General features: G+C 40.6%; 3 protein-coding genes across 12 annotated transcripts in view; 2 read left to right on the top strand and 1 right to left on the bottom strand.

Moving 5' to 3' along the window:
• Positions 1-11,225, top strand: part of ACSL5 (acyl-CoA synthetase long chain family member 5) — a 29,943-nt gene extending 18,718 nt beyond the window's left edge. For 2 of the 3 annotated variants that reach the window (XM_086900482.1, XM_086900484.1), the window contains exons 4-22: positions 466-574; positions 1,202-1,266; positions 1,346-1,447; positions 1,751-1,850; positions 2,999-3,177; positions 3,820-3,852; positions 4,048-4,099; positions 4,631-4,704; positions 5,142-5,219; positions 5,435-5,569; positions 6,025-6,159; positions 6,238-6,333; positions 6,842-6,914; positions 7,681-7,769; positions 7,850-7,966; positions 8,408-8,551; positions 9,468-9,569; positions 9,939-10,010; positions 10,403-11,225. In XM_086900482.1, coding sequence (XP_086756608.1) covers positions 466-574; positions 1,202-1,266; positions 1,346-1,447; positions 1,751-1,850; positions 2,999-3,177; positions 3,820-3,852; positions 4,048-4,099; positions 4,631-4,704; positions 5,142-5,219; positions 5,435-5,569; positions 6,025-6,159; positions 6,238-6,333; positions 6,842-6,914; positions 7,681-7,769; positions 7,850-7,966; positions 8,408-8,551; positions 9,468-9,569; positions 9,939-10,010; positions 10,403-10,543 — 1,896 coding nt within the window. In that variant the 3' untranslated portion in view covers positions 10,544-11,225. Of the gene's footprint in view, positions 1-465; positions 575-1,201; positions 1,267-1,345; positions 1,448-1,750; positions 1,851-2,564; positions 2,757-2,998; positions 3,178-3,819; positions 3,853-4,047; positions 4,100-4,630; positions 4,705-5,141; positions 5,220-5,434; positions 5,570-6,024; positions 6,160-6,237; positions 6,334-6,841; positions 6,915-7,680; positions 7,770-7,849; positions 7,967-8,407; positions 8,552-9,467; positions 9,570-9,938; positions 10,011-10,402 lie in introns of those variants that run through there. The other variant, XM_086900485.1, reaches the window with a different exon arrangement.
• Positions 11,226-12,801: 1,576 nt separating this feature from the next.
• On the bottom strand, positions 12,802-23,507 carry ZDHHC6 (zDHHC palmitoyltransferase 6). The gene is made up of 10 exons (XM_086900486.1): positions 23,090-23,507; positions 21,277-21,368; positions 19,565-19,724; positions 18,356-18,517; positions 17,725-17,778; positions 16,039-16,206; positions 15,711-15,752; positions 15,229-15,374; positions 15,097-15,140; positions 12,802-13,362 (listed from the first exon to the last, which is right to left on the bottom strand). The coding sequence occupies exons 1-10, from the start codon at positions 23,336-23,338 to the stop codon at positions 13,259-13,261; spliced, it is 1,221 nt and encodes a 406-aa protein (XP_086756612.1). The 5' UTR covers positions 23,339-23,507; the 3' UTR covers positions 12,802-13,258.
• VTI1A (vesicle transport through interaction with t-SNAREs 1A) overlaps positions 23,487-24,046 on the top strand; it is a 257,073-nt gene continuing 256,513 nt past the window's right edge. For 7 of the 8 annotated variants that reach the window (XM_086900493.1, XM_086900495.1, XM_086900491.1 and 4 more), the window contains exon 1: positions 23,540-23,978. In XM_086900493.1, coding sequence (XP_086756619.1) covers positions 23,885-23,978 — 94 coding nt within the window. In that variant the 5' untranslated portion in view covers positions 23,540-23,884. Of the gene's footprint in view, positions 23,979-24,046 lie in introns of all 8 variants that reach the window. The other variant, XM_086900492.1, reaches the window with a different exon arrangement.

The raw sequence follows: 24,046 nt of genomic DNA, 5'->3' as shown, positions 1-24,046 counted from the left end.
CTTGGGTGTCAGTGGAAACTCTCCTGTCCGATGCTCACAGCCTTCTCTCCCACGTGTACAACTCAAGAGCGTGGTGGGGAAAAGGGAAGTCTTAAGATGCTAAGATGTGAAACAGCAGCTCACTCCAAGCAGGGTCAGGTGTGCTTTTCACCAGATGGCTTTGGCTGTCATCTTTTCCTGTATTTTCACTGCATCAGCTTTGAAACTGGTGCTAGACTTCATGTAATAAGGCAAGTGGTAGCACTCAGTTAAGGGCTCTCAATAATCTGTAACTGAAGGTTACTGTGGGCCATCTAGAAAATTCCTTTGCATGTGACTGAGTCGATCAAAATCAAGAATGGGAAAGACTTCCCTAACAATGAAATGCTATTGAAATGCTTTAAAGGGGATTGTTGAGAGAATGGCTGAGGAACAAACAACATTTCTTCTGTTCTGCACTATTTCATAACCATGCTCTGTTCCTAGGGAGGAGCCAGAAGAGGTGCAGTCTTGACAGATAATAACCTGGTTTCTTATTACTTTGAAGATGCTAAAACCCTATATGAAGTTTTCCAGAGAGGAGTGAATATTTCTGGTAAGCTCTGCATCTGGTAGTTAGCACTTGTCTATCACAAGTAAACAAATTTTTTTTCCAAGATCCTTGTGTCTTGGCTGTGGTAATAATGCAGGTTAGCAAAAGCTCTTCTGTGGGGTGGAGAGACAAGTGACCATATTTCTCCCTGTCCCAATTTAGCATTAGTCTTATTTGGCAGACTGGGCAGGAACAAACATCAGAAGCTGAAGATGGTAGAGTTCAGTCAAGAGTCAGCAGATACAAAGCATCAGAGGAACTTCGGGGGGGGAAACACCTCTCCTTTGTCTTATGATGTGAGTTTTCCTGTGAAATTACTGCCTGTTTACAACAGATATGAATTTGTGCACATCACCTCACAAGGCCTAAGCATGCAAGCAATTTCAGCCTCACAGGGGTTGTACAATGGAAAAAATATCACCAGATATTTGAAGTATTGCTTGTAAGGATAAAGCTAACAGTCTTAAAATCTTGTTTGGGGCAAAGTGCTTAACTGTGGACACTGACCTGCTCTCCATGCAATTACCTGAATGTCTGACAGAAAACATTTCCCACTTTAAGTGTTTCTATTGTAGTGTTATGCAGCTTCACTACTGAGCTTTGAAATGCTTTTCTGAACTCTTTCATTAGGAAATGGTGACTGTCTAGGTTACAGGAAACCCAAGCAACCTTATCAGTGGCTGACATACAAACAGGTGAGTAATGTAAACGACAGATGAATTAATTTGGGATACTGCCTTGTAACACTAAAGTGGGGGAATAACTATCTTGCAGGTTTCGGACAGAACTAAATACCTGGGATCAGGGCTTCTGCAAAAAGGATGCCAAGCATCATCAAACCAGTTTATTGGCATTTTTGCTCAGAATAGGCCAGAGGTAAGCAACAATTGTGTATTCTTTCCTACACTAATCAAACATCTTGGGGTGAGAGTCTGTATTTAAATTACTTCAGGCCACATAAGGAACAATCACAGCTTCTGCCTTCCCAATTCCCTTTTTATTGACTGAGCACGTATTATTCCAAACAATGACCTCTCACAACTCTCATTCTCACAGATGTGTTCCTTCCACAGCCCCCCACTGCCATGTGCATGGGCTAGTCAAGCTGTATGAAGTCTGTAGGCAATCCTGTACTGAGGGCTTCTCATTTTCCTTAGCTGTGCTGTTTTCTCTCTTCAGTGGATCATTTCAGAGTATGCCTGCTACACCTATTCAATGGTTGCTGTTCCGCTCTATGACACTCTGGGACCAGAGGCCATTGTATATATTGTTAACAAAGGTAAATATTGACTTCCACTCTTACATAAAGATTTTTCTAGGAAACTTTGTTTTGGGAGGGCTAAGTTCAAGGGAATTTGCAAAAATCAGGGTAGCTTTAACCTACTGCTCTTATAGACAATTTTTTAGTGAATCTGTTTTGCAGTGCATATGGTTCATTCTTCAGCCTGGAAGAATCCAGTGGGCTTCCTATGTCTTCTAGTGTCTTGATTGCAAGACCACTGAAGGATCTGCTAGATCTTGTGGATCATTCTGCAATCAGAGTGCTCAACTATTCGTTATTTGAGATTTTGCAATCTTGAACTCCTACACTGCCAAACAATCAGACAATGCAGACAGACTTGCATGTAAATTAAGACTAGATGTGCGTGTCTGATTTAAAGTTGTAGGATGAAAAGAGTGGAGGAGGGAAGGGTAAAGATATGCCTAAATCAGTTTACTGGTTATTGCATGTTCTACAACATCTAGCAGGCCATCATGGAAGAAATTGGCAAGGAAGTTAAATAAATCTTCAGATTTATTTCTTCCCCCAGTCTTAGGAGAGTTATGAGGGAAATAAATATCCACTGTTGTTACAGTGATCTGGGATCCATCCCATAAACATTATTTGCCAAGCAAAATCACTTCAACAGTTATGGTGGTAAACCTTGGAAACAGGTCTTGTCTTGGGATCACACAGCTGTGATTTATCAGTCTAACTGGAACTGGCAGGCTCAGGCAAATCCAGTTCCCCTGCTGATTTAAAGGAAAAGGCTTTTATAACTGCATCTGCAGGGAAGCTGAAGTATTAACCCAAGAACTTTAGCTGCCTCTTTCAATTGGGCCTTAATTTCTTTAGATTTTAGGAAGATGGCTAAACCTAAACAGTATCATGGCATTACCAAAAGTTTCAATGCCCATCTTTACTGTGAGTGAAGATATTTCTCTTCAGCTCCTCAGCATTTGCCCTCACTTTATCTTGCCAGAATGTCAGGTTTGCCCAATCAGTTGAGTATGGTAGGAAGAACATTCTCAGCACTGTAAACCAGCCACTGAATCCATATGAACAAATGCAATGGCACCAAACCAATGTTAGGTTCTAAGTGTGCTGCTGAGCTGTCACTGGCTTTGTTTCTTCTAAATAAACCTCTGATAATTTCTTTTCTGTAGCTGACATAGGCGTGGTGATCTGTGACACGCCTGCGAAGGCAGAGGTCTTGCTTAAGAACTGTGAGGAAAAAAAGACCCCATGTCTGAAGATTATTGTTCTCATGGATCTCTTTGATAAAGAGCTCAAGGACAGAGGAGCTAAAGTGGGGATTGAAATTCTGTCACTGCAGGAAGTTGAGGTATGTGGCTAAAGGCTTCTGTAATACTTTACCAGCTAAATATCTTGATCTTCTGCGACAGCAATGACACTTTAATGTAACCATTACCCAGTTGCCATGCCTGTACCTGACATCTTGATGAGCAGTCATTTTGAAACTTGATATCTTTAGCTAAACAGAGTGTCAGAGTTCAAACCCGTGATTAAAGCTGTGCCCATGTGCTGTGAACAGCCAAGACTTGCTTAGCTTAATTTGTGATACTGTTGTAACAGGATTTATCAGGCTTCTAAACTGGCAGTTGAGTCTAATTGGAACTGTAAGTGCAAATTACTGGCTGCTTAGACATCCCAATACTAGGTTTAAGCTTGAATATGTGTAAAGGGATGTGGCCTATGTCAAATAAAAGGAAACCTCTCCATTCAGGACTTCCAAATTCCTTAAGTAGTTCTGATCACTTTCCACACATTCAAATGTCTCCTCTCCACACTTGCAGCAGACAGTTTTTCAGAGTTATGTGTATTGGATTCAGGAAGAGATTTCTGCTTGAATGAGACAAGACTATCAAGAGGCAAAGTAGTAAAACAGGTGTTGCATTTGAAATGCAATTATCTATTCACCTATTGTGCACATATTCTGTTAAACTGTGTTTTTTCTCTAACACAGGAGCTGGGAAGAAACAACATCAGAGAACCAGTTGTAAGTATCTCTGTGAAACAGCTATAGACTTGTAAAACTAGTCTCTGGAAAGACCTCTTGCTATGCTGCTAGTAGAGGAGGCTGGCAGATTTTTTTGTGAACCAGAATTCCTGATTCATCACATTTAGGAATTTAAGTACTGTCAGATAACCATCATAATCCTCACACTGACTTTATGTGGCTTTTTCTCTCTAGCCTCCTAAGCCTGAAGACCTTTCTGTTGTGTGTTTTACAAGTGGAACCACAGGTAAGAATTTGTAGTGATGCTTCCCCACTGAAAGAGCCTCCCTATGCAGCTTCCCTGCCCAAAACTAAAAAACTCCCAAGAATATGGAAGTAAACCAGTGAATTAGAGCAATGCCAAACTGCTCTTGTAGTTTTACTTGGGATACTGTCACTAAAAGTGCACTACAATAAAGCTTCTTAGAACTGGGGGCAAGAAAAGCCAAATTCATGTTGTCTTACCCTATGGAAAATGCAGCCTTAATGATCAAGAGATTGGTTGTTCAACTGCGTATTTTGACCCACAGGGGCTAAAACAAAAATCTTGTTTCAGCATTCTCTATGCTACTCCCAATTGTTCTGCTGTTTCAGTAGTTATCTCCTTTATGTAATATCCATAACTGAAAGCACTCCAGATGGGGCATATTTGTGATCTCTTACGACTGCTGGGACTGAGACCGGTACTGAGATAGCTCAAACTGAGCCAAACAAGACATGGGAAACTGCCAGCAGAAGCAATCAGAGTCACAGTTCACCTTGTTTGATTTCTCCAAAGGTAACCCTAAAGGAGCCATGCTGACACATCAGAATGTTGTTTCAAATGCTGCTGCCTTCCTCAGATGCACAGAGGTAAGCTGCTCTGCAGATGTCCCTCAGTCATGAAACCAGCTTTAATGTGGGCATTTTCTGTAAACCATTCACTCCCAGAAACTGATGCTTTCCTAGTGCCCCTTTTCAATGAGACAATACTACTGCAAGAAACTTGGTTTGAATTGAACAAGGACTTCTACATAGAAGTTATTCTAGAATGAGTCAGTCCTAAATATCAAGAGTACTAAACCATCTATGTCAAGTCTTGCCAAAACATAAAACTGATTTTGATTTAGTGTGGCTGACTGACAGCTGCAAATCTTGAGGAGGTGATGGATGAGCCTGAGCCTGAGTTGCTTCATTCATTGGAAGTGTCTGTCTCAAAGTACTCAAATTGATCCAAATTTGATTTACTTTCTACTTAAAAGTAACTCAAGCAGGCATAGAAAATGCTAATCTACTTCTTTTCCCTCTAGAACACAGTTGAGTGTTCAAGTTCAGATGTTGCCATTTCCTATCTTCCTTTGGCTCACATGTTTGAGAGAGTTGTACAGGTATGTGTACATATATATATATATATATATATATATATAGCTGAGCTTTTATAAATTGAATTATAGTAAAAGATATATTAGGAATCTGTATGTCCTCAAAACCTATTCACATATTAACTGGGCATTGGAAATTATGCTGCTTTTCACAGACTAATAATTAGGGTTAGTGAAGCTAGGAATTATTCTTGACTAAGGTTGGTCTGGTCAATTTTTAGACCGTCATATACAGCTGTGGAGCAAAAGTAGGCTTCTTCCAAGGAGATATCAGGCTGCTAACAGATGACATGAAAACCTTGAAGCCAACGCTATTTCCAGTTGTACCAAGACTGCTCAATAGAATATATGACAAGGTACGTGAACAATTTTAGCTATCCAAGCAAGCATACAAATTCAAAATAATATTGAATATGTCATAACATCACCACTAGTTAATTACTCCTTAGCAGGAAGAATTTTTTAGAATCCTTTCTGAGGAGATGGAAGGAGTTCTAGGAGTGTAAGGACAGTGTTTCCAGTCATGACTGGGCTAAGTTTGTTGCTGTTATGAGACAAAAAGCTTTGTGTACTTTTGTAATGCAAATGAATCAAATGCAAGGCTAACAGGATCCCTGTTCTTCAAAGCTATGGCTGTAGTGTTTCAGCAGTAACACAAATTAGTATTGTCTTTTGGGTCACCTTCTAGACACTGCAGTGGTGAAGACAGACTCTAGAACATTGAAGTAAGATTTGGTGCCTTTTAACAAGGCAAGAATGAGATGTACAGATGTGAGTCAAACCCAAGAGTCACTGGTGCTTTTCCTTGTAGATCCAGAGTGGTGCAAACACCCCAGTAAAGCAATTCCTGTTAAAATTTGCTGTGTTTATGAAGATGGCTGAAATAAAACAGGGCATCATTCGAAATGACAGCATTTGGGACAAGGTTGTCTTCAAAAAAGTTCAGGTAAGTCATTTATTCCAAGTGTGAGGGAGCTATGGGATGTAATATTGGAGGATCTGATGGCTTCTTTTTCTCTTGCAGGAAAACATGGGTGGAAGAGTGCGTATCATGGTGACAGGTGCAGCCCCTATATCTCCCTCTGTCCTGACATTTCTTAGAGCAGCATTAGGCTGTCAGGTAAGCTTTCTTTTAAAGTAAGCCCTGTTTGACTATGCACAAATGAGTGACCAGTGATACAGCTGGGGTCCAGCTCAGCTTTTTCCTGGGGAAAATGCTTTCAGTCTTGGGCATTTATAGAATGCTTCATGTGAGTTAACTGTAACAGGAAAAAAATTTCTGCAGGGCCCACTTCAAACTACACCACCAAAAATCTATGCTGTAGGCTCTGAGAAGACAGCAGCAGAAATAGGAACATGCAGCACTCAAAGCCACTGAGTTCTGTGGCTTATTCTGACAATCAATGAGCTCCCTGTGTAGCACATTTGAGAACAGAAAATGAGGTGACCAAAGCAAAGTTTGGATAGGTGAACTTTAACATCTGGTTACACCAATAAGATCAAGATATCCTAAAGGCAAAGGTTGTTTTGGCTTCCTTCCTAAGAAGGCTTGAGCATGGGCACAGTTGAAACAGGCCTTTCACACCAAGGACTTGATGTTCAAGGAATACTCATCCTTTCTTGCACAGATCTTTGAAGGTTATGGCCAGACTGAATGCTCAGCTGGATCCACTTTCTCAATGCCTGGAGACTGGACAACAGGTATGGGAGCTGAGACTTGTGAAGTCTCCCAGAGATGTCCACTTAAAAGCATACTCAAACCTAGGTGCTCCTAATGCTTTTAGTTTAATGAAAATTAAATCATGGGTACTCAAAGTGATGCTTGGTAGCAACAGTCACCTGTCTGCTTAATAGGTACTAAAATTCTTGACTCAGCTAGATGAGGAATCCCAGTATAAAGTTTCATAGGTCAGTTTAGACTTTGTCCCAGAATATACAAAAGGAATAGGGAGAGCTGAGCAAACTGGATAGGGACTTCTTAAATGGCCTCAAGAAACTAGTCTCCTAAATGACATGTTTTACTCAAAATATTAGACATGATATTTGACTATTTTCCTGAAGGATCTTGAAGATTTAACTTTTATCTTAGCAGCACTAGATTGTAAATTCAGACTCAAGTCACCATCTTTGTCAACACAGTAACTGCAGAGCATAATGAGGATGAAATGCAAATGAATACCAGGATCTATGAGAGGGCTCCTGAGGAGGCATTAGTGGTTCATGGCTGGTGTGGTTGATTACACCAATAATGCTCTAAGCATCGAGACTTACCTGATATTTGTCCTACATTAACTGTCTGAAAATGGCATTGCAACAACTTGCTTGATTTTGATTTTGATTTGATGCCAGACTCCTTTAAACAATACTGATTCTTGTTAAAGCAGTGAACAAACCCAGTATCTACTATCACTACAGCCTTTTTTTAATTGTTTTTTTGTTTTGTCTTGTTGGTTTTTTTTTCTCTTAGGCCATGTTGGAGCCCCTCTGGCTTGTAATATCATAAAACTAGATGATGTGGAAGAAATGAGCTACTTCTCTTCTAACAATGAAGGCGAGGTAGGTACCATCTCCTGTGAATGTCAGGAAATACTGAAACATAAGACTTGGTGACTAACAGTGTTGTCTACTTGCAATAGGTCTGCATTAAAGGACCAAATGTGTTCAAGGGTTATCTGAAAGACCCTGAGAAGACAGCAGAAGCAATTGATAAAGATGGCTGGCTCCACACTGGAGACATAGGGAAATGGTTGCCAGTGAGTAGCTGCTTAATACAAATCATCTCTTGCATGTGAACTCCTGTTATTTCACAGTAATCTCTGAAGGTGGAATTCTAGGATAAAGATCTCTACGCAGTAAATTCACTAGGTAACTCCAGGCAAAGCTCCAAATACCAATTAGGTTGCAAGATATCAAATAACACCTGCTAGGCCCATAGTTAAGACTATTCTTTAGTGTAGAACTGATATAACATGGTGTCTCGGTTTCTGTCAGAGGAGAATAAAAGAGCTGTCTAATCATGTCCTGAAGTAACTGGAGAAATTAGACAAACCCTTCTGTCTGTAGAAACCAAAGACCAGTATATGGTTGCTAGACTAGTTCCAGATGTGTCTTTCATAAAACAAAACGCCTGTTTATCTTCTCTTATATAAGCAAGACAGTGACTCAAACTACTGACCTCCACTTTTAACTTCTAGAATGGAACACTGAAGATCATTGATAGGAAGAAGAATATATTTAAACTTGCACAAGGAGAATACATTGCTCCAGAGAAGATAGAAAATGTCTATATTGAAAGTGCTCCTGTAGCCCAGGTCTTCGTACATGGGGAAAGTCTGAGGGTAAGTGATGTTAGGAGTGAGTATCCTGCAAGACTTTCTCCCACAACAAGTTCTGGGTGATCAGGGCACAAATGTATGCATGTACAAGAGTCCTTGAACAAAATCTGTTCCTAAGAGAGCTGTGTTTATAGGAAGATGTTCTCAGACCTATAGACTTCCCGAGTGACAACTGGCATTGTTGCAAGCTGGGTAAAGGCTAATTACATGCTTGTGTGGGATTAGTACGTCAGGTCAGCTCTGTGCAGTTTAGATTCACAGAATAGTTGCCCCTGCAATAAGCAGGGACATCTTCAACTGGATTAGGTTGTTCAGAACCCCATTCAGCCTGACACTGAATATTTCTAGGGATGGGGCATTTGCCAGCTCTCTGGGCAACCTCTGCCATTCTTTCAGCATCCTCACACTTACAAAAAATTCCCAGTATTTAATATAAATTTACTATCTTATAGTTTAAAACCATTACCTCTTATCTTATTGCCACAAGCTCTACTAAAAATTTGTCCCTAGCTTTCTTCCAAGCACCTTTTTAGTTTTGAAAGGCCACAAAAAAGTCTTCCTGGAGCCTTCTCCAGGCTGAATAACCCAAATTTTCTCAGCCTTTCTGCACAACAGAAGTGTTTCCCCATTCCTTTGCCACTGAGGTGTTACCTATGCTAGCAGAGGCCAGTAAACTAGCCAAAATTGCTGGTTCATTCAGCACACATATCAAATTGTGTCAGTGCTTCAATTACTGCCGTCACAACTCTCAGTAACTTGGAAATCCTCGTAACTACCTTTGAAACTCTGATAATGCATGGAGATGTACATGTCTTGTACATAGAAACTCGTCATAGAAACACTGCCCACAAGCAAGCTCACAAAGACATTTAGTATGCCTTATCTTCATCTCAGCCTGACTATTTCTACTTGTTTTCAGTCTTTTCTAATAGGTATAGTGGTTCCTGATGCTGAGATGCTTCCAGAATTTGCAGCAAAACTGGGAGTAAAAGGTTCCTTTGAAGAGCTCTGCAAAAACCCTGTGAGTGGCTTTGTTTAGTGGGTTAGAGACAGTATTTAATTCCAAGTCCACTCCTACATTGCTCTTTGTTCCATCCACCTCTTTTCAGTAATTTGAACTGGCTTAATGCTGGGTGAGTCATGCAAGCAGCCTTACAGCAACAACTGGAACTGAGTATAGGTGTTTTTTGTCTCAAGGGCTATTGCTGCTTCTTTACCAGTGAGAAGATAAACATGTCTTTATGATGGCCTTAATATGAGAAATCTTGAATGTTGAAATCTGTATTCTTGCCATCCTCAGTTCTCCCTGACTGGGCAAATGGTTATAGTTTTGAGCTGCAATTACAGAATGACAGCTTTACCCACTCTGCTTCTGCTGTGTTTCTTCTAGGCAGTGAAGAAAGCTATTTTAGACGATATGATCAGACTGGGGAGAGAGGCTGGCCTTAAATCCTTTGAACAAGTGAGTGCTTTCAAATCCTGTTTGTCACTAGCACCTGTATTGCTAACACAGTGGCTGGGAAGTCTTCATTCCTGCTACTGCTGTGCCAGGGGGGGGCCCCTGAGGCAGCTGCCCCAGACACCAGATTGAAGCAGCCAGTGAAACATTGCCCACCTGTCTGCACCAAGAGACCAGGGGTTGTGAAGGGCAACAGTAACAATTGCCAAGAGATCAAGTGGAGGTCCAAAATAACCTTTAGGGGCTGTTGTGGAATTCACCCTCTTGATGCGGTCAGCCAAAAAAAGTTTAGTTACTGGATCTCCTGGGACTGAATTCTTGCCTAAGGAAGCTGGGAAGAACTGTTGTTTGTCTTCTAATTATGCATCATGCACTAAATTGTTTTCTTTTAATAGGTTAAAGACCTGTACATCCACACAGAGCTGTTCTCTGTAGAAAATGGTCTCTTGACACCAACACTGAAGGCAAAGCGAGGAGACCTTGTTAAATACTTCCAGAAGGAGATTGAGGCCCTCTATTCATCTACTCAGGAATAAATGGCCAGTTTCATTTAGACTGCATGGAGAAGCTAAATCTGTGATACTACATGGCCTATGGTGAAAACAGGCTTGAGTGGAGGGGAACAGGAACTTAAATGTATTTGTTTCTAGTACCTGAGAAAAATGACTTGTGGCTGAAGATGGCTGTCCTGTAACTAACAACCAGCAGTGTTAACATCGTGTGGGACTGAGCTTCAACTTCCTTGCATCTTGCTTGGACTATGACTGAAATGCAAAAACATGCAAGAACCTCAGCCTTTAAAAGACAGCTCTATGCACTTCTGACTGTCAAAACCAAATCTTATTTTCCTGCTGAAACTATGAACTCTGCTGTGACCTGTTGTGGATTGATCTGCAATCAGACCGAACTCAGTATGAATTCATGCTAACATCTGTTTAGCAAACACAGAAGTGAATTTCCTGATCCTAGTCCTGGACCACATGGTACAAGTTGTTTATAATGAAAACGAGTAATCTGGTATCAGCTGGTTTGCAAAATACAAATGTCTTCAGCAAACAGTTTATTCTTTAGGAGGCACTGGATCAGTTTTTGCACATTTTCAAATGAAATGGCAGTGTTAAAGCCTTTACACTTATGAATTTGACGCTAATAAGTGTAAAACTTTAGCTGTCAATCCTAAGGATACAGGATACAATAAATTGAGACTACAAAATCAAACTAAAGCCTGTGTGAATTACTTGTGGCTATGCTGTAACCACATTGTCAGCTGCCAGGCTCTGTATGGGTGCAGCTAGAACACAACTGCTGCAGAACATGAACTTGTTGCCTATGCTGTCACTGGTCAGCCACAGCTCCAGCCAGGAGGCAGTAAGATAGTGTAGTCCAGATTTGCTCCTGTAGTCTAGGTGCTCTTCTACCCAACTTTCTTTTCCTTGTCTTCAGCTTAGGCTGAGCTGAAACAATGAATTTACCACACGAGATGTGAGATTTTCTTGTGTTAAGCTGCTGCTTTAGAAAATGATTTAACCAAGATGAGAACTTTCTTACAACTTCCATCAGTCTGTGCTGTTTCTGCTGAGCTCCTCCCTGTCCCTTCAAAAGTCAGCTCTAGCAGCTCAAAAGGATGCAACATGGGGAAGATGTATACGTGGCTTTCCTAGACCAATTCTGTCTGCAGAATTGTCTTCCCTGTCTTGTTCAGACAGCTAGTGGCTTTTCCTCTCCCTCCTAATGCTCTTGGTCAGCTATCCCAAAATGAAAGCAAGATTTATCAAAAGATTCCCCCCTTGCTGTTAGGCAGATCTAGCTTTGACTAGTAAAAACAACTGGCCCAATTTTGTTTCTAGCGTGCCCAAAGACCTTGACATCTTCAGGTAACCATTGTCACTTACTGTGCTTGTCAGAAATGTGAGGCTATAAAGGCTTCTAAGTCTCTGAAACTGCATGCAAAGATGTTGCTTATTTTTCCTATGCTTTCCTTACAACAATGTGACATGGAAGTCAGTGGTGGCTTTATATCATTTTCCCCAGGTGAGACTGGGTAGGGAAAAAAAAAACCAAAACAGGGAAGAAATGTATCCCAGAACTGGTTTTGGACACAAAAATGAGTAAGTTAGTTAGGAAAAGTAAATCCAGTGCAACTGAGATCTGCAGAAACTCGAGGCTGAATCCTGTGATGCCACCAGCTGCAGTACCTGGAATGTATTTTTGTTGCTACAATAAACAGAGACGCTTCTCTGCACAGATGTCTTTGGAGGGTGAATGGCACTGCCTCAACAATAAAACCATATAGCAATTCAAGTACAAATTGGTCTTATATTGGTCTCTTGTGTGCCATTTCTGCCCCATGAACTGATTTTTAAAAACTCTCAACCTGGCTGACAAGTAACTCTACACTATGAGAGAACAAAAGCACATGCTGCATTTTGGAGACATTTAAAAAGCCTTGAGCTGGTAGAAGGTACTTCAATTTAAGGTCTTCCTTCTAACAATCCATACTAGATGCTAAATGAAAATGCTTTAAGAAAGCTGTTAATAATTCTTGGATCCTGCTCCCTTTCACTCTAAAATGGATTGAGATCTCTTGGGTACTGGCTCAGAGGAACAGACACTGCTGGATGTAATTTTTGCCATTAAAACCACAAAATAGTGGTTTTATTTGTTATTGCAACAACTGAAGCCTTTTTAACCTTGAAAAACAACTTACAAGGCTAGATCTTTGCTTCCCAGTCAGTTCACACTCCCATGCCTATAAACTAGTTCTTCTAGGTCTAAGAACAATTGAACCCACAAGTAAGTATGAATGTATCATTTATTTGAGGTGGACAATTCACATCATTAAAAGTCACAGGTAACAAATTTAATCTGGAATTTGAATTGGGTGTTTATTTTCAGGGGCAGCTCCAGAGAAATACAAAAGATAAGCAGCACGCATAACGATCAGATGCGGCTGAGGAAAAAAAACCTAAAATCTTAATGCTCAGAATGCAATTTAAACAGAAACAATTCTGACTTGTGATGAAAAAGATGCATCTAGAAGGCAATCCACAGAATGTCTTCTTCAATTATTTATTGTTTAAAAAGTATGCAAACCATGGCACAGGCATATACAACCCTTTCAGCTATGAGGAAAAGAAAACCTCATCCTAACATATTCATTGCATAAGTCTAAAGTAATATACAGAAAATTTCAAGTAAAGGATTGTGATCTGAAGTAAAAATTCCATTTAATATTTAAAAAAATTAGAAGGCTATTTGCTTTTCTTCTCTCCATCCACTGGTTGATCCGTTTCAGAGTCATACTGGTATTTTTCCACACACTTCCTAGGGAACCAGCCTCGTTCTCTTATTCCACCTTAAGACATGAAAAGTTGCATTAACTTAGAACAAAACATGGCCCACTACTGAGGAAAAACACAGGACTGGAAGAGACATCAAGCACTTACCCAAGTTATTTTCTTCTACAAGACAGAACATCTAAGTAATTTCTAACATCATTGCCTAGGGATGCACAGATTTTCTCCAACTACCTGAAATGTTTTCAGACATCTCCAAAGTTTTGCAGTGCTCTTCCTTCCTTGAGAAAATTCATCTTTATACCCTATCTGAATCTTTCTATCTGTAAATCAGGTTTACAGCTCCTTTTTCTACAACCAGGGGCACAGGAAGCAGGTAACAAGCTTGTCTACATAGACTTTCACACAGCTGATGACTATTTACACATACCCAGGCTAACTCCATTTCCTACTGCTCTCCTCCCAGGTAAACTATCCCAATTCTTTTGGCTTTTTCTTATAAAGTCACATTTGCTATTATTCTAATTATTCTCATTTTTCTTTGTTTTCCTCTCAACCCTTTACAGTAGATCTTTCTTGAGATGCAGTAACTGCTTTTACTTGTAGGACTATTTCAGCAGAGTCTCTGCCAATGCTGAGGAGGATGGAAGATTTACTTCAGCATCTGGGAAGCTGTATGCCTGTTCTTTCCCAAAGTGTTGACTCATCTTAAGATTATCATCGAGTTTTTTTCCACAGAAGAACTGCTACTTAATCATTCACTCTGCCATCTTGCTGTACTACAACTTTTTATTCCTGCTTATTTCTAGCATTTTTCCATACATTCCTAACAGAACTCATTCTATTTTTGAAGTCTAGTCTGATCCAGCCTCTCAGTGTTCACCAAGTTCTCCATCCACACCACATTTTAGCTGATTCAGAAAATCCAACATTCAATAGAGTAGATATATCCTGCTAAACTTCACAATAAGCAATGCAATACAAACTATTGCCATGTTCATCTGTATCTGATGTTTTATTGCAGTCAGCTGCCAGGGCACTTCCAGCCCATAAAGGTTTCAGACCTCCAATGAAAAGCAAGGACTTTTTCAGTGTAGTGACTGCTAGCAGCCCCACTTGTGCAAATATGAAATGCACATCCAATGAATTAACAATTGTTTGGAACAAACAACAGAATCCAACACACCCTCTGGCAGGTAAAATTTTAGTTCAGTCCACAGCAAGAGGTCTGAAGTGAAAAATGTAAAAGCTTCAACGCAGGTGGTTGTGATACTCTCTGCAGATCATCAGGAGTCTTTACTATACTCAACACCCACAGCTAGTTTTATAAATGCATATTAAAGTCTCTAGAAATTCCAAACCAAAGACGTAATGTCTCCAAGTTTTCAAGATACACAAAGATTAATCCCTATACTTATATGGGCTGTATAGGTAGGAAGCATGGATGAATTTAAGACAGACCACCATTTAAATATCAAAAAAATGAATCATCCTTAACCTCTTTATAGACTAAAAGTCTAACTTTTTCTTAGAATATGAAGTGCTCCCCTTCCCACTCAACTTTCAATAAACTACTAAAAGAGTGTTCTGTCAGTCTGACAGTTAATGTTTATCAAAACTGGGAAGCCTGTTAGATGTAAAGAATAAAAACTGGAGAGTCGAGAGAAGCTAGTGCCAATAATGTTATCATTCTACCTTTTGAGAAGTGAACATAATATTGGCCACATTTCTAGATAGGTATAAAACTGATTTGCAACTTTCAACAGAAAAAAATGAAATTAACTGCTCCATACCATCACCATCTGAGATGAGAATCTTCTCACCATACATCCAGTGTCTGGGGAAGGAAGCATAACAGGTAATTAGATGCCAGAACACAACTCAGTATTTCTTTTAACCAAATATAAAGGTGTGGAGCCACTAACTTTAAGCCTCTGGTGGCTAAAATCAGATCCCCTTTACTCAGTGCAATTCTAGGTTCTTCGGTGCACGGTGTTGTGAAGAATGTTTTAACACCTTTAGTCACAGGGCAGCAGACACCACTGTAATCTTCTATGGCTCGATACCGCACCTGCGGATTGGAACAGAACACAGCAATTTATTTGAAGGAATTATGGCCTTACTGATAAATTTCATACTAAAAAATCAATTCAAGCATACCAGGAGATTTAAAGTAATGACAGTGGCTGTCAAAGGGACTCAGAATTCTAAATTAATGCTTAACCATAAAGCACAATCCTCTTTTATGATCACGTTTCTTCCCATCTGGAAACTAAGAAGCAAATGCAAAGGCTAAATGCCAACATTAATTTAGCAGAGAATGCTATACATTTTTTGTGTTGATTAATTACATTTATTTATACTGCTATTTCAAAATAATTTTAGACCAAACTTCACAAATACTTACACTTCTTACTCGCTTGTCTGCTTTCTGTTTCAGTTGCTCTATCTATAAATGATTAAAAATAGAAATTTAGTCAGCATTCAACACAAAATGAAACCAGGTATTGAAATCATTCAACAAACACAGGAAATACCATTAGCAGTTTGAAACACTCACAAAAGCGTAACTTTCTAGTGCATCAAAAATGGGACAACATTTAACAGAACTCATGTACATGTATTTCAAGCCCATCTATTTTAGTTATTAAAAAGGCTGGTCTATTATTACAAAGGAAAGCACACAGTTGGATAGTGGGGAGAATCAACTTGAGACACCATTGAAGACCAGTTACCGTCAAACTGTATTGGTGACATCCATCTCTAACTGGCCAGTCCAGGCCATCTCCCTCAGGAATCCCAGACCATGTAAACACTTGCCTGAAGTTCTTCCATTTACTTCCCATATCATAGGGGAAGATAAAGGTCTCACCCGTTTGGTAGTACTGGATTCTGTCTTTGGCCTAGGAAATAATTTAAGAAATGCAGAACATAAAATCACCCTACAAAGTGCAGTCAAGCAGCAAATATTATGAAGGCCAAATCATAAGCCCTGTATGGATCTATGGGGCCTAAAGGCAAGTATTTTCAGGCAAGAACAGTGAACTCCTGCTATATCAACCCAGGCATTAAAAACTACTTAAATCATGGCATTCAGAAGGATGTCTGGTTGGGGTGTCCCCACCCCAGTCACTCCCCATTTACTCTTTAACAACAGTCCCCTGACTACACTGATACTTCCTTCCACACTCCGATATTACTTTACTGCTTTTTTTTAGGGACCAATGTCTGACTATTTCTCAGTCACATCCAAGAGCTTCCACAGCTCAGAATCCTTTGATTAATGAACACAAACATGACTCAACATTGGTAGTGCCAATTCCTCCACTAAGAATGCACACACAGGCATGATCTGAATCACCTACATTCTGTAGTCACGAGCTTGACATTCTCACAGTTATGATGACATCTAGTGGAGCAGCCACAGAGTGGTGTTCTCTTTGTTGCAATAATGCCATTCTATTAAATAATTAAGTATTACAGTCTGTGCTCAGCTTTCAAAAGGGACATATTAGCAGCCTGTTTTACAGTAAAAATTTTAACGTATTATTCCAAATTCTACAATATAGTGATAACAGGGATTTCTTTCACTTATGTTCCATTATCCCATTATTCAAAGGTCTAACAGGACTTGGATCCAGCCATATCCCATGAAAAGAGCTGACATTACAATGCTTTAAGTACTTATACACAATCAAGATTCTCATGCTAATTTGGCACACAAAATAAAAGAAAGACAATAAGACATTAATGAAATGTTTGTGGACTTACACAAAAAAAAAAAAAAATCCTGGTAGAACCAAACTAATTTCTAAATACTGAATCAGTTTTCCTTCCTCTAAACTTAGCTTCTGTTGTTTGACTATATTTCTCCTGAAAAATCTTGTGAAAACCTCTATAAAGATAAGGAAATTCAAGAGAAATTTTAAGGACAGAAGACTAGGTATTTTCTAGCACTTCTTTAAAATCAAGAAAAATCTTCCCAAATCAAGGAAAATCTTCCCTTACAGTCTAAAGTAAGAAATGGGGAAAATCGTGAGTCAAAAGATGCCACTTTGAATGGTATCTTGGTCAGCGAGATGGACAATTAAAGGTACCAGAATGTGTAATGACAAAGCTCAGGTTTCAGATAAAAACACCCACATATTTCAAGTAGATAAGTGAGTCTTTTCAAAGCAAATATTCTATGTTCAACAAAGTCCTCCGAAACAAAAGATAAGTTATGCATTTACATGATTTCTCATTTCTTTCAGTGAATTTCAAAGATGGTAAGGGTAAAGCTTGTTGTAGGTGTTAGATCAGTGGTGAATTGAAATAACATCTTTGGTTTTAACCCAGAGGTGAAACAATAAGTAATTATAAATATGGATGTATAAATATAGACTTTGTAACATTACAAGAATACTGTAATAAAAGCATACCTTTTCTTCAATCCAGGATTCGATTGAAGTTTTATTTGTCAAAATTACTTTCATCTGAAATAAAAGTGTTAGGTGAAATTAGGACTTACTTTCTGCAGGAATACATCAGCTATACAAAGAAAGCTTCATTCAGCAAACTAAAATTGTTTTGAAGAACAAAGCAACTGTTATACAGTTAACTGAACATTTGTTAGATGCTAACCCTCAGCATATATACACGCTCTAGAATTATACACTTAAGACAGTATCACACAATATTGAACTTTACGCTCAAAATGTATCTTTTTGTTTACTTCCAAAGATCTCCAACATTTTAAGAAATATATCAGGCATATTTACACCTATTTTCAGGTATAGGGCAAATATTTTGCCTTTTTCAGGGAGTTTATAAAATCCATCTTATGTTTTCTCAGTTCATTAGATTTTCACATCCAAGTCTTCCATGGGAAAAAAACAAAACAAAACTGTGGTAACAGAAAAACTGGGACAAAGCTACATAAATCCCTGGAAAAGTTATACAACAACGTAAGCTCTGAACAACTGTTTTTATCTCAATCCCAAATTCTGTTTCTGCTCCACAAGCATACAAAACTTACAGCTTTTAACTTCTTTGTAACAGAACCATACTCACCTGGATAATAAACAGCATACCAACAGCAATAGTTGTTCCTAATGCCAGTCCTAAGGCAAATAAAGATGCAGCAAATGCAGACAGTCCAAAGGGAATAATGGGACGAGGGTCTCTTTTGGCTGCACTCATGTCAATCTTCACAGAACTCCACCCAAAAGATATCTGCAAAGAGAAAAAATCCATTTAGCTCTAGAACTTTCCACCTGCTGAAACAAAGCAAGTTATCTATAAGAAATTTGGCTCTGAAAGTAAGTGTCCAACATCTGATGGGCTTATAATGCAAGCAGAGTAACTAAAAAAATTATATTCAAAAGACTTTTATCTTCAGAAGTTTGTTGCTAGGTGGAAAATGAAATCACAATCATCACCTTGCAAGCGCCACAGGCCCAAAAATCAGCAAAAAGATCTGGACTCCGTTGTGTGCGAAAACACATTCATCAGTGTCAGATGGACAACGTTTGCATAGAACAGTCCCCATTTTCTGTGGGAATCATGCAGGTTTTTCTCTGAAAGCTTTGCAGACAGCAGTTCTCAACATTATCAACCTGCAAACACAGCTCAGCTGCTACACATACAACTTCATCTGTTACACTCAGGTGATGTTATCAGGCTCTTCACTGCAACCACAGAGAATGAAATCAAAGCTTAAAATCTTAACCATGCATCTGAGATAAGGGGTGTATTCCAGAACAAGCTTTGCTCACTTTTGAAGTTTTTCAGTTAAAAAACCCACAGCTAACATATTTATTTTTAGTCCCAAAACTAATGTACTTTTTTTTCCTTGAAGAAATAGACACAATTCTAAAAAAGTGGCCAATAAAAGAAAATAAATAGGATCTAACTTGTGTGTTGGAAATAAATAGCAGCTGTTTTCTGTGCCAGCCAAAACACAGCCTGTCTCTACAAAAAGTGCCACTCAGAAACTGTCTTCAGTCAATGTAAAGCAATAGGAAAGTCCCTGTGATTATGAGAAGGGAAAAAAAGAAAAAAAAAAAAAAAAGAATTAAAATAGAAACAACTTTCCCTGAATCCTTCTCCATTCACATACAGACATCTTACAGCCACACAGAACTTAGGAGTGCATGTGGAAAGAATAGCAAGGAATTCCAGTTTCTCCTCAGAAAACTAAATTATCTTGTACTTCAAGACATGAACAATATATCTGACTTAAATAATAATTTAGTTAAGCATTTAGTTATGTTTTCTTACTCTGTTGTAAAGCTGAGTGTACATTGTCATAATAAATATGAAAGAAGCGTGAATGCATCCCAGTGGAGCTAAGAGGAGAAACAGAGTGAAAGATGCATGATTCTGGTATCCACAACAGTTGTTGATCCAAGGACAGTGGTGATCCATCTTCATCACACATCTGTGAATAATAATTATTGATTAATATAAACGACACGTATGAGGTTTCTCAAAAAACTCGAAGGATGGCTGATTTTCTACTTCTCAACCTCCATTCTTTTTCTCACAGATCAACACAGTAGTTTCTTTTTAGTTGCTATTCAGAATAATATTTCCATGTTGTAGAATTTAAAAAAACAAATAAAAAGTGCTTCCAGGTCCTACCCTCCCTAGTTATCTGTCCTCCCCTTTACTCAAACTAACTAGTTGCTAATAACCACCATAGTACAGAGCCTGGACACAGAGACATAGAATGGGACTTGTCAGAACTACGATCACAATAATTAAGCACTAGTGTTAATGCCAGTTTTCAAAAATCAGTATACCAGGAAAGTAAAGGCAACATCAAATTCCCTGTGAACTACTTGTAGAAAGAGTATTTAAAGAAAGACACACAGAGAGAAGTGTGATAGTGACTTGTTTTTTTCAGTGGTAAACCCTCTGAAAGCTTTCTCAATTGCTATCTATTGACCTCACACCATTGAAAATCCTTTTCAAAATACATTTAATAAGTCTAAGCACTCTAGAGACACTCTTGTATTCAATATAAATCCAGTTATTTTGGCGTAGCTTACAGATGCAAAAAAATCCCACCTGATTAAAGATTTGGTCACATTCCAAATTACCTTGACAGGTGTAAAAGTCTATGCGACTACCTAAGTTACCAGTCCTCAGCATAAAGATTGTCACTCAAGGAAAAGAGTTGTTAATTTTAAATCTGAGGATGCTGTGGCCAAATTACAGCACTGCTCAGAAGTTTCAGGTTCTGTTTCCTAAAATACCACTTACTGCACATCTTGGGTTTACAGAAATAACAAATGAATGCATATGTTGCAATATACTTGCACCACATTCTAAGAGCCCTTCAGAGGACAACCTGCCTGGACTACAGACAGCTGAAGTGCCTTGATTTTTTCAAGATGCATTGAATTCTAGTGATAGCTATTTATAATCAAGTATCCTTTGTATCAGGATGAGTGTGTTGGAAGATAACAAGGTGCAAACTTTTAAGTTGACCCAAAAGGTTTATTACTTCACTAAACATGCCAACTCCCCTCAAAAACCCACTTTGGTGAAGAGTAAAACAACAAATCCAAAATTTCTACTCAAATCAACATTTAATTCCCACTTGGAAAGATGACAGAATAGATATTTCTACTCTTTAAGCAGGTCAATGTTTAGACTATAAAAACAATTTAAGATGATTTTTAGGTATTTACACAAACTCACATCCCTGAAGCAGGACTGCACTGTTTTGTTGGTACCATCAAAAAGTTCTTAAGAGAAACTGATTTCAAACTCTAAAGAAAATGTTAAAGACAGTCATTTTTCTAAACTAAAACACAGCAGAACTGTATAGACATCACATAACTAGAAAGTGGAAATACTTTAAAGGGCTATAGTGTTTATATAGAAGCTTTTTAAAAAAGCACAGTGTGAGTGCTGGAAGAACAAATTATGGTAAGAACCCATCTCAAATATGCACTTCAAACAATTTTAAAGAGAAACAGTACCTGTTGCACTTCCGACAGTGGTGTGAACGAGGTGCCTTGTAAGACTGACACACTTTACAGTATTGGAGATACATGCAATCCTGAGATTTTTCCTTTAAACAAAAGAATAGGAGCGTTAGATGTATACACAACTCCCCTGGCAATGCTTATCTTGGCATTTTCTTAACCTAAACGCCTTTGATTTCTTCTGACAGGGTGTGTTTCATAGTCCAACCCTATTTAATGGTAGGTGTCAAGGAGAGGAAAAAACAAAATTAAATCATCTCCTAGCTATCAACACAGCCATCTCCCACTGTTGAAAGTGCTGGTTGCTAAAAGAAATAAACAGTTCTTCTGTCAGGAAGAGCAACTGTACAAGCAGGGTATTACAGTGAAGTTCTGAGATTAAAAATCAGCATGTTGCCTTTCTGATTTTTTGAAAAATAATAATCCTGAGCACATTTTCTCTCCATTTTATACCATAAACCACTCCAAGCTTACTACTAAGATACAGCAGTAGTAAACACTAATGTTCAACTCTTTTACAATCTCTTTTACACACAGTCCCCCCACCTAGAGAAAGGTGAGAGACAGAGACACTTGCAGACAGCAAGTAGTAGCCAAAATCTTCCACTCAGGAAGCAGAGTACCCAATTGTCCTGCTAAGATGATTATCAGGATCCTCTTCTGCCCAGACTGTGTCTTGAGTAATATTCCACAATTAGAAAGGTGACCAGCACTAAACTTTGTACCACACCACTGAAACACTAATTCTGGGCAGCTGCCTTGAGATACTGAACCCGTATCATTCCTGACTAAAACTCTTCCAAGAGATGATTAAAGCACAAGAAATGCAAATTTCAATCTTGTACTCTATTAAGCAGAGAGTAACCATATAATTTTCTGGCTTGCATAAAATAAAAAAAAAACCTTTCTAGATTAATTACTTCTAATTGTTACTGCTACCAGCAAAATCTCCAGAATAGGTGTCTGCAGATAATCTTGAGGTTCCCATTCCCAGCTAACAGTGCTTGTTTCCTGCTGCTTTGCTTTGAGAAACCCCTATAAAACACAGCAACTGCTGCCAGCCAAGCAGCATTACCAGACCGTTGAGAGCACAGGGAGGGGATGTAGAAGGGCAGCAGAACAGAACAGAGCCTTGAAGAAGCAGTTACAGGATGTAACTGTAGGCAAGCAGGAAGCCGGCTCAGATCTGCAAGGCTGCCAAAGCAACAGTCACGGAAATCAACAGTGCTGTGCTTACTCCAGAGCTGGATTCAAGGAATGGCCATCTGAAATATTACAACACTGGCCACTGAAGACCACCAGAGACCCCAAAAGGCCACATAAGGACTTCCGATAAGGAATGTAACTATATAAAGTACAGCATCACACATACATTATATACACATTAAGCAAGCGGGGATAGCTTATAAATGTGTAATCAGTGTGGGTAATAAGAACTGTTTACCCAACGCTCGGCACACTCGATTAGAAGGATATTTCAAGTGTCCAGCGTACTGCTTTCTAATACTCAAAACTTACAAAGTTCCTATCTGTCCGATTTCGGTCTCAGGAGCAAGCTGGATTTTACTGGAAACTCTGGAAGCGGCAGGAGCAAAGCGGGGAAAGGCAAAGGAAAGACTTCGGAACAAGATAAGGAGGAAGGAGTGGCCTGAGAGCTTGGAGCGTTCTTGGGGGACAGAGGAGAAACGGCGGCACCAAGACACGCGATTTCTGCTGTCCTGAGGGCGGGGGCAGGCGGCGCGGCCCCAGGGCTGCCCGCCAGTCCCCGCCAGGCCCCGGGACGAGGCGGTCGCAAGGCAGCGCTTACCGGCGTCCACCCCAGCGGGACGTACCCGGGGCCCACAAACATGGCGCTGAAGTAGTTGTAGAGGATCATGACGGTCCAGTTGAGCAGCATCACGAAGTTGACGCTTCCCCCGGCCGTGTCCAGCGGCCAGTACCAGAGCGCGGCGTCGGCCATGGCGGTGGCGGAGCACACGGCCACCACGGCCAGCGCCACCGCCGGGCCCCAGTGGCACAGGCGCCGCGCCCGCTGCAGCGCGCCCGGCCCCGCCATCGCCGCTACCGCCGCCCGACCGCTGCCGCCCCGCCGCCGCCGTGCATGGCTCCCGCCGGCTGCCGAGGGAGAGGGCGGGAAGGGAAAAGGGAAGGGAGCGGGAAGAGGAGGGAGGGAAGGGAGTGGAAAGGGAGGGGAGGGAAGGGGAGGAGCGGGGGCGGGAGCGGAGTCCGCGCTGCCAGCGCCCGCCCGCGGTCCGCACGCAATACGGGCCCCCCGGGAAACTGCGGCCCGCCGGTAGCGCCGCAGCCGCGTTCCTCTCCCCCGGCAGGTTCCGAGGCGGGGCGGGAGGGGCAGCGTTGTGGGAGTGACCCGTCCTTGCCGCCTCTCCCCGGTACCTGCGGTGCAGCGCGATCCCGCGCGCCAAGGCCGCCCAGGGGCTGTCGGGACGGCCGAGAGGAGCTGGGCCGTGCCGGTTAAAGCACCTGAGTTTCGGCGGAACGTGTGGCGAGGCGCCCGGGGGCGGGGTGGGGGACGCGGTTTAGGGTGGCAGAACACGGAAGCGCCGCGGTCCGGAGCGGCGGCCCCGGCAGCGCCATCGCCGCGATGTCCTCCGACTTCGAGAGCTACGAGCAGGACTTCGCCGTGCTCACGGCAGAGATCACGGGCCGCATCGGGAAGGTGCCGAAGCTGGTAGGAGGTGAGCGGCTGCTCTCCGCTCCCGCGGCCCTCGCTCCGCAGGCCCGGCCGGCTCGTCTGTAAGCGGCG

Source organism: Cyanistes caeruleus, chromosome 8 (assembly GCF_971803275.1).
Source record: "Cyanistes caeruleus chromosome 8, bCyaCae1.hap1.1, whole genome shotgun sequence".
Lineage (NCBI taxonomy): Eukaryota > Metazoa > Chordata > Aves > Passeriformes > Paridae > Cyanistes > Cyanistes caeruleus.
The sequence above is the reverse complement of the archived record's forward strand: the minus strand, read 5'-3'. Positions and strand labels throughout refer to the sequence as shown.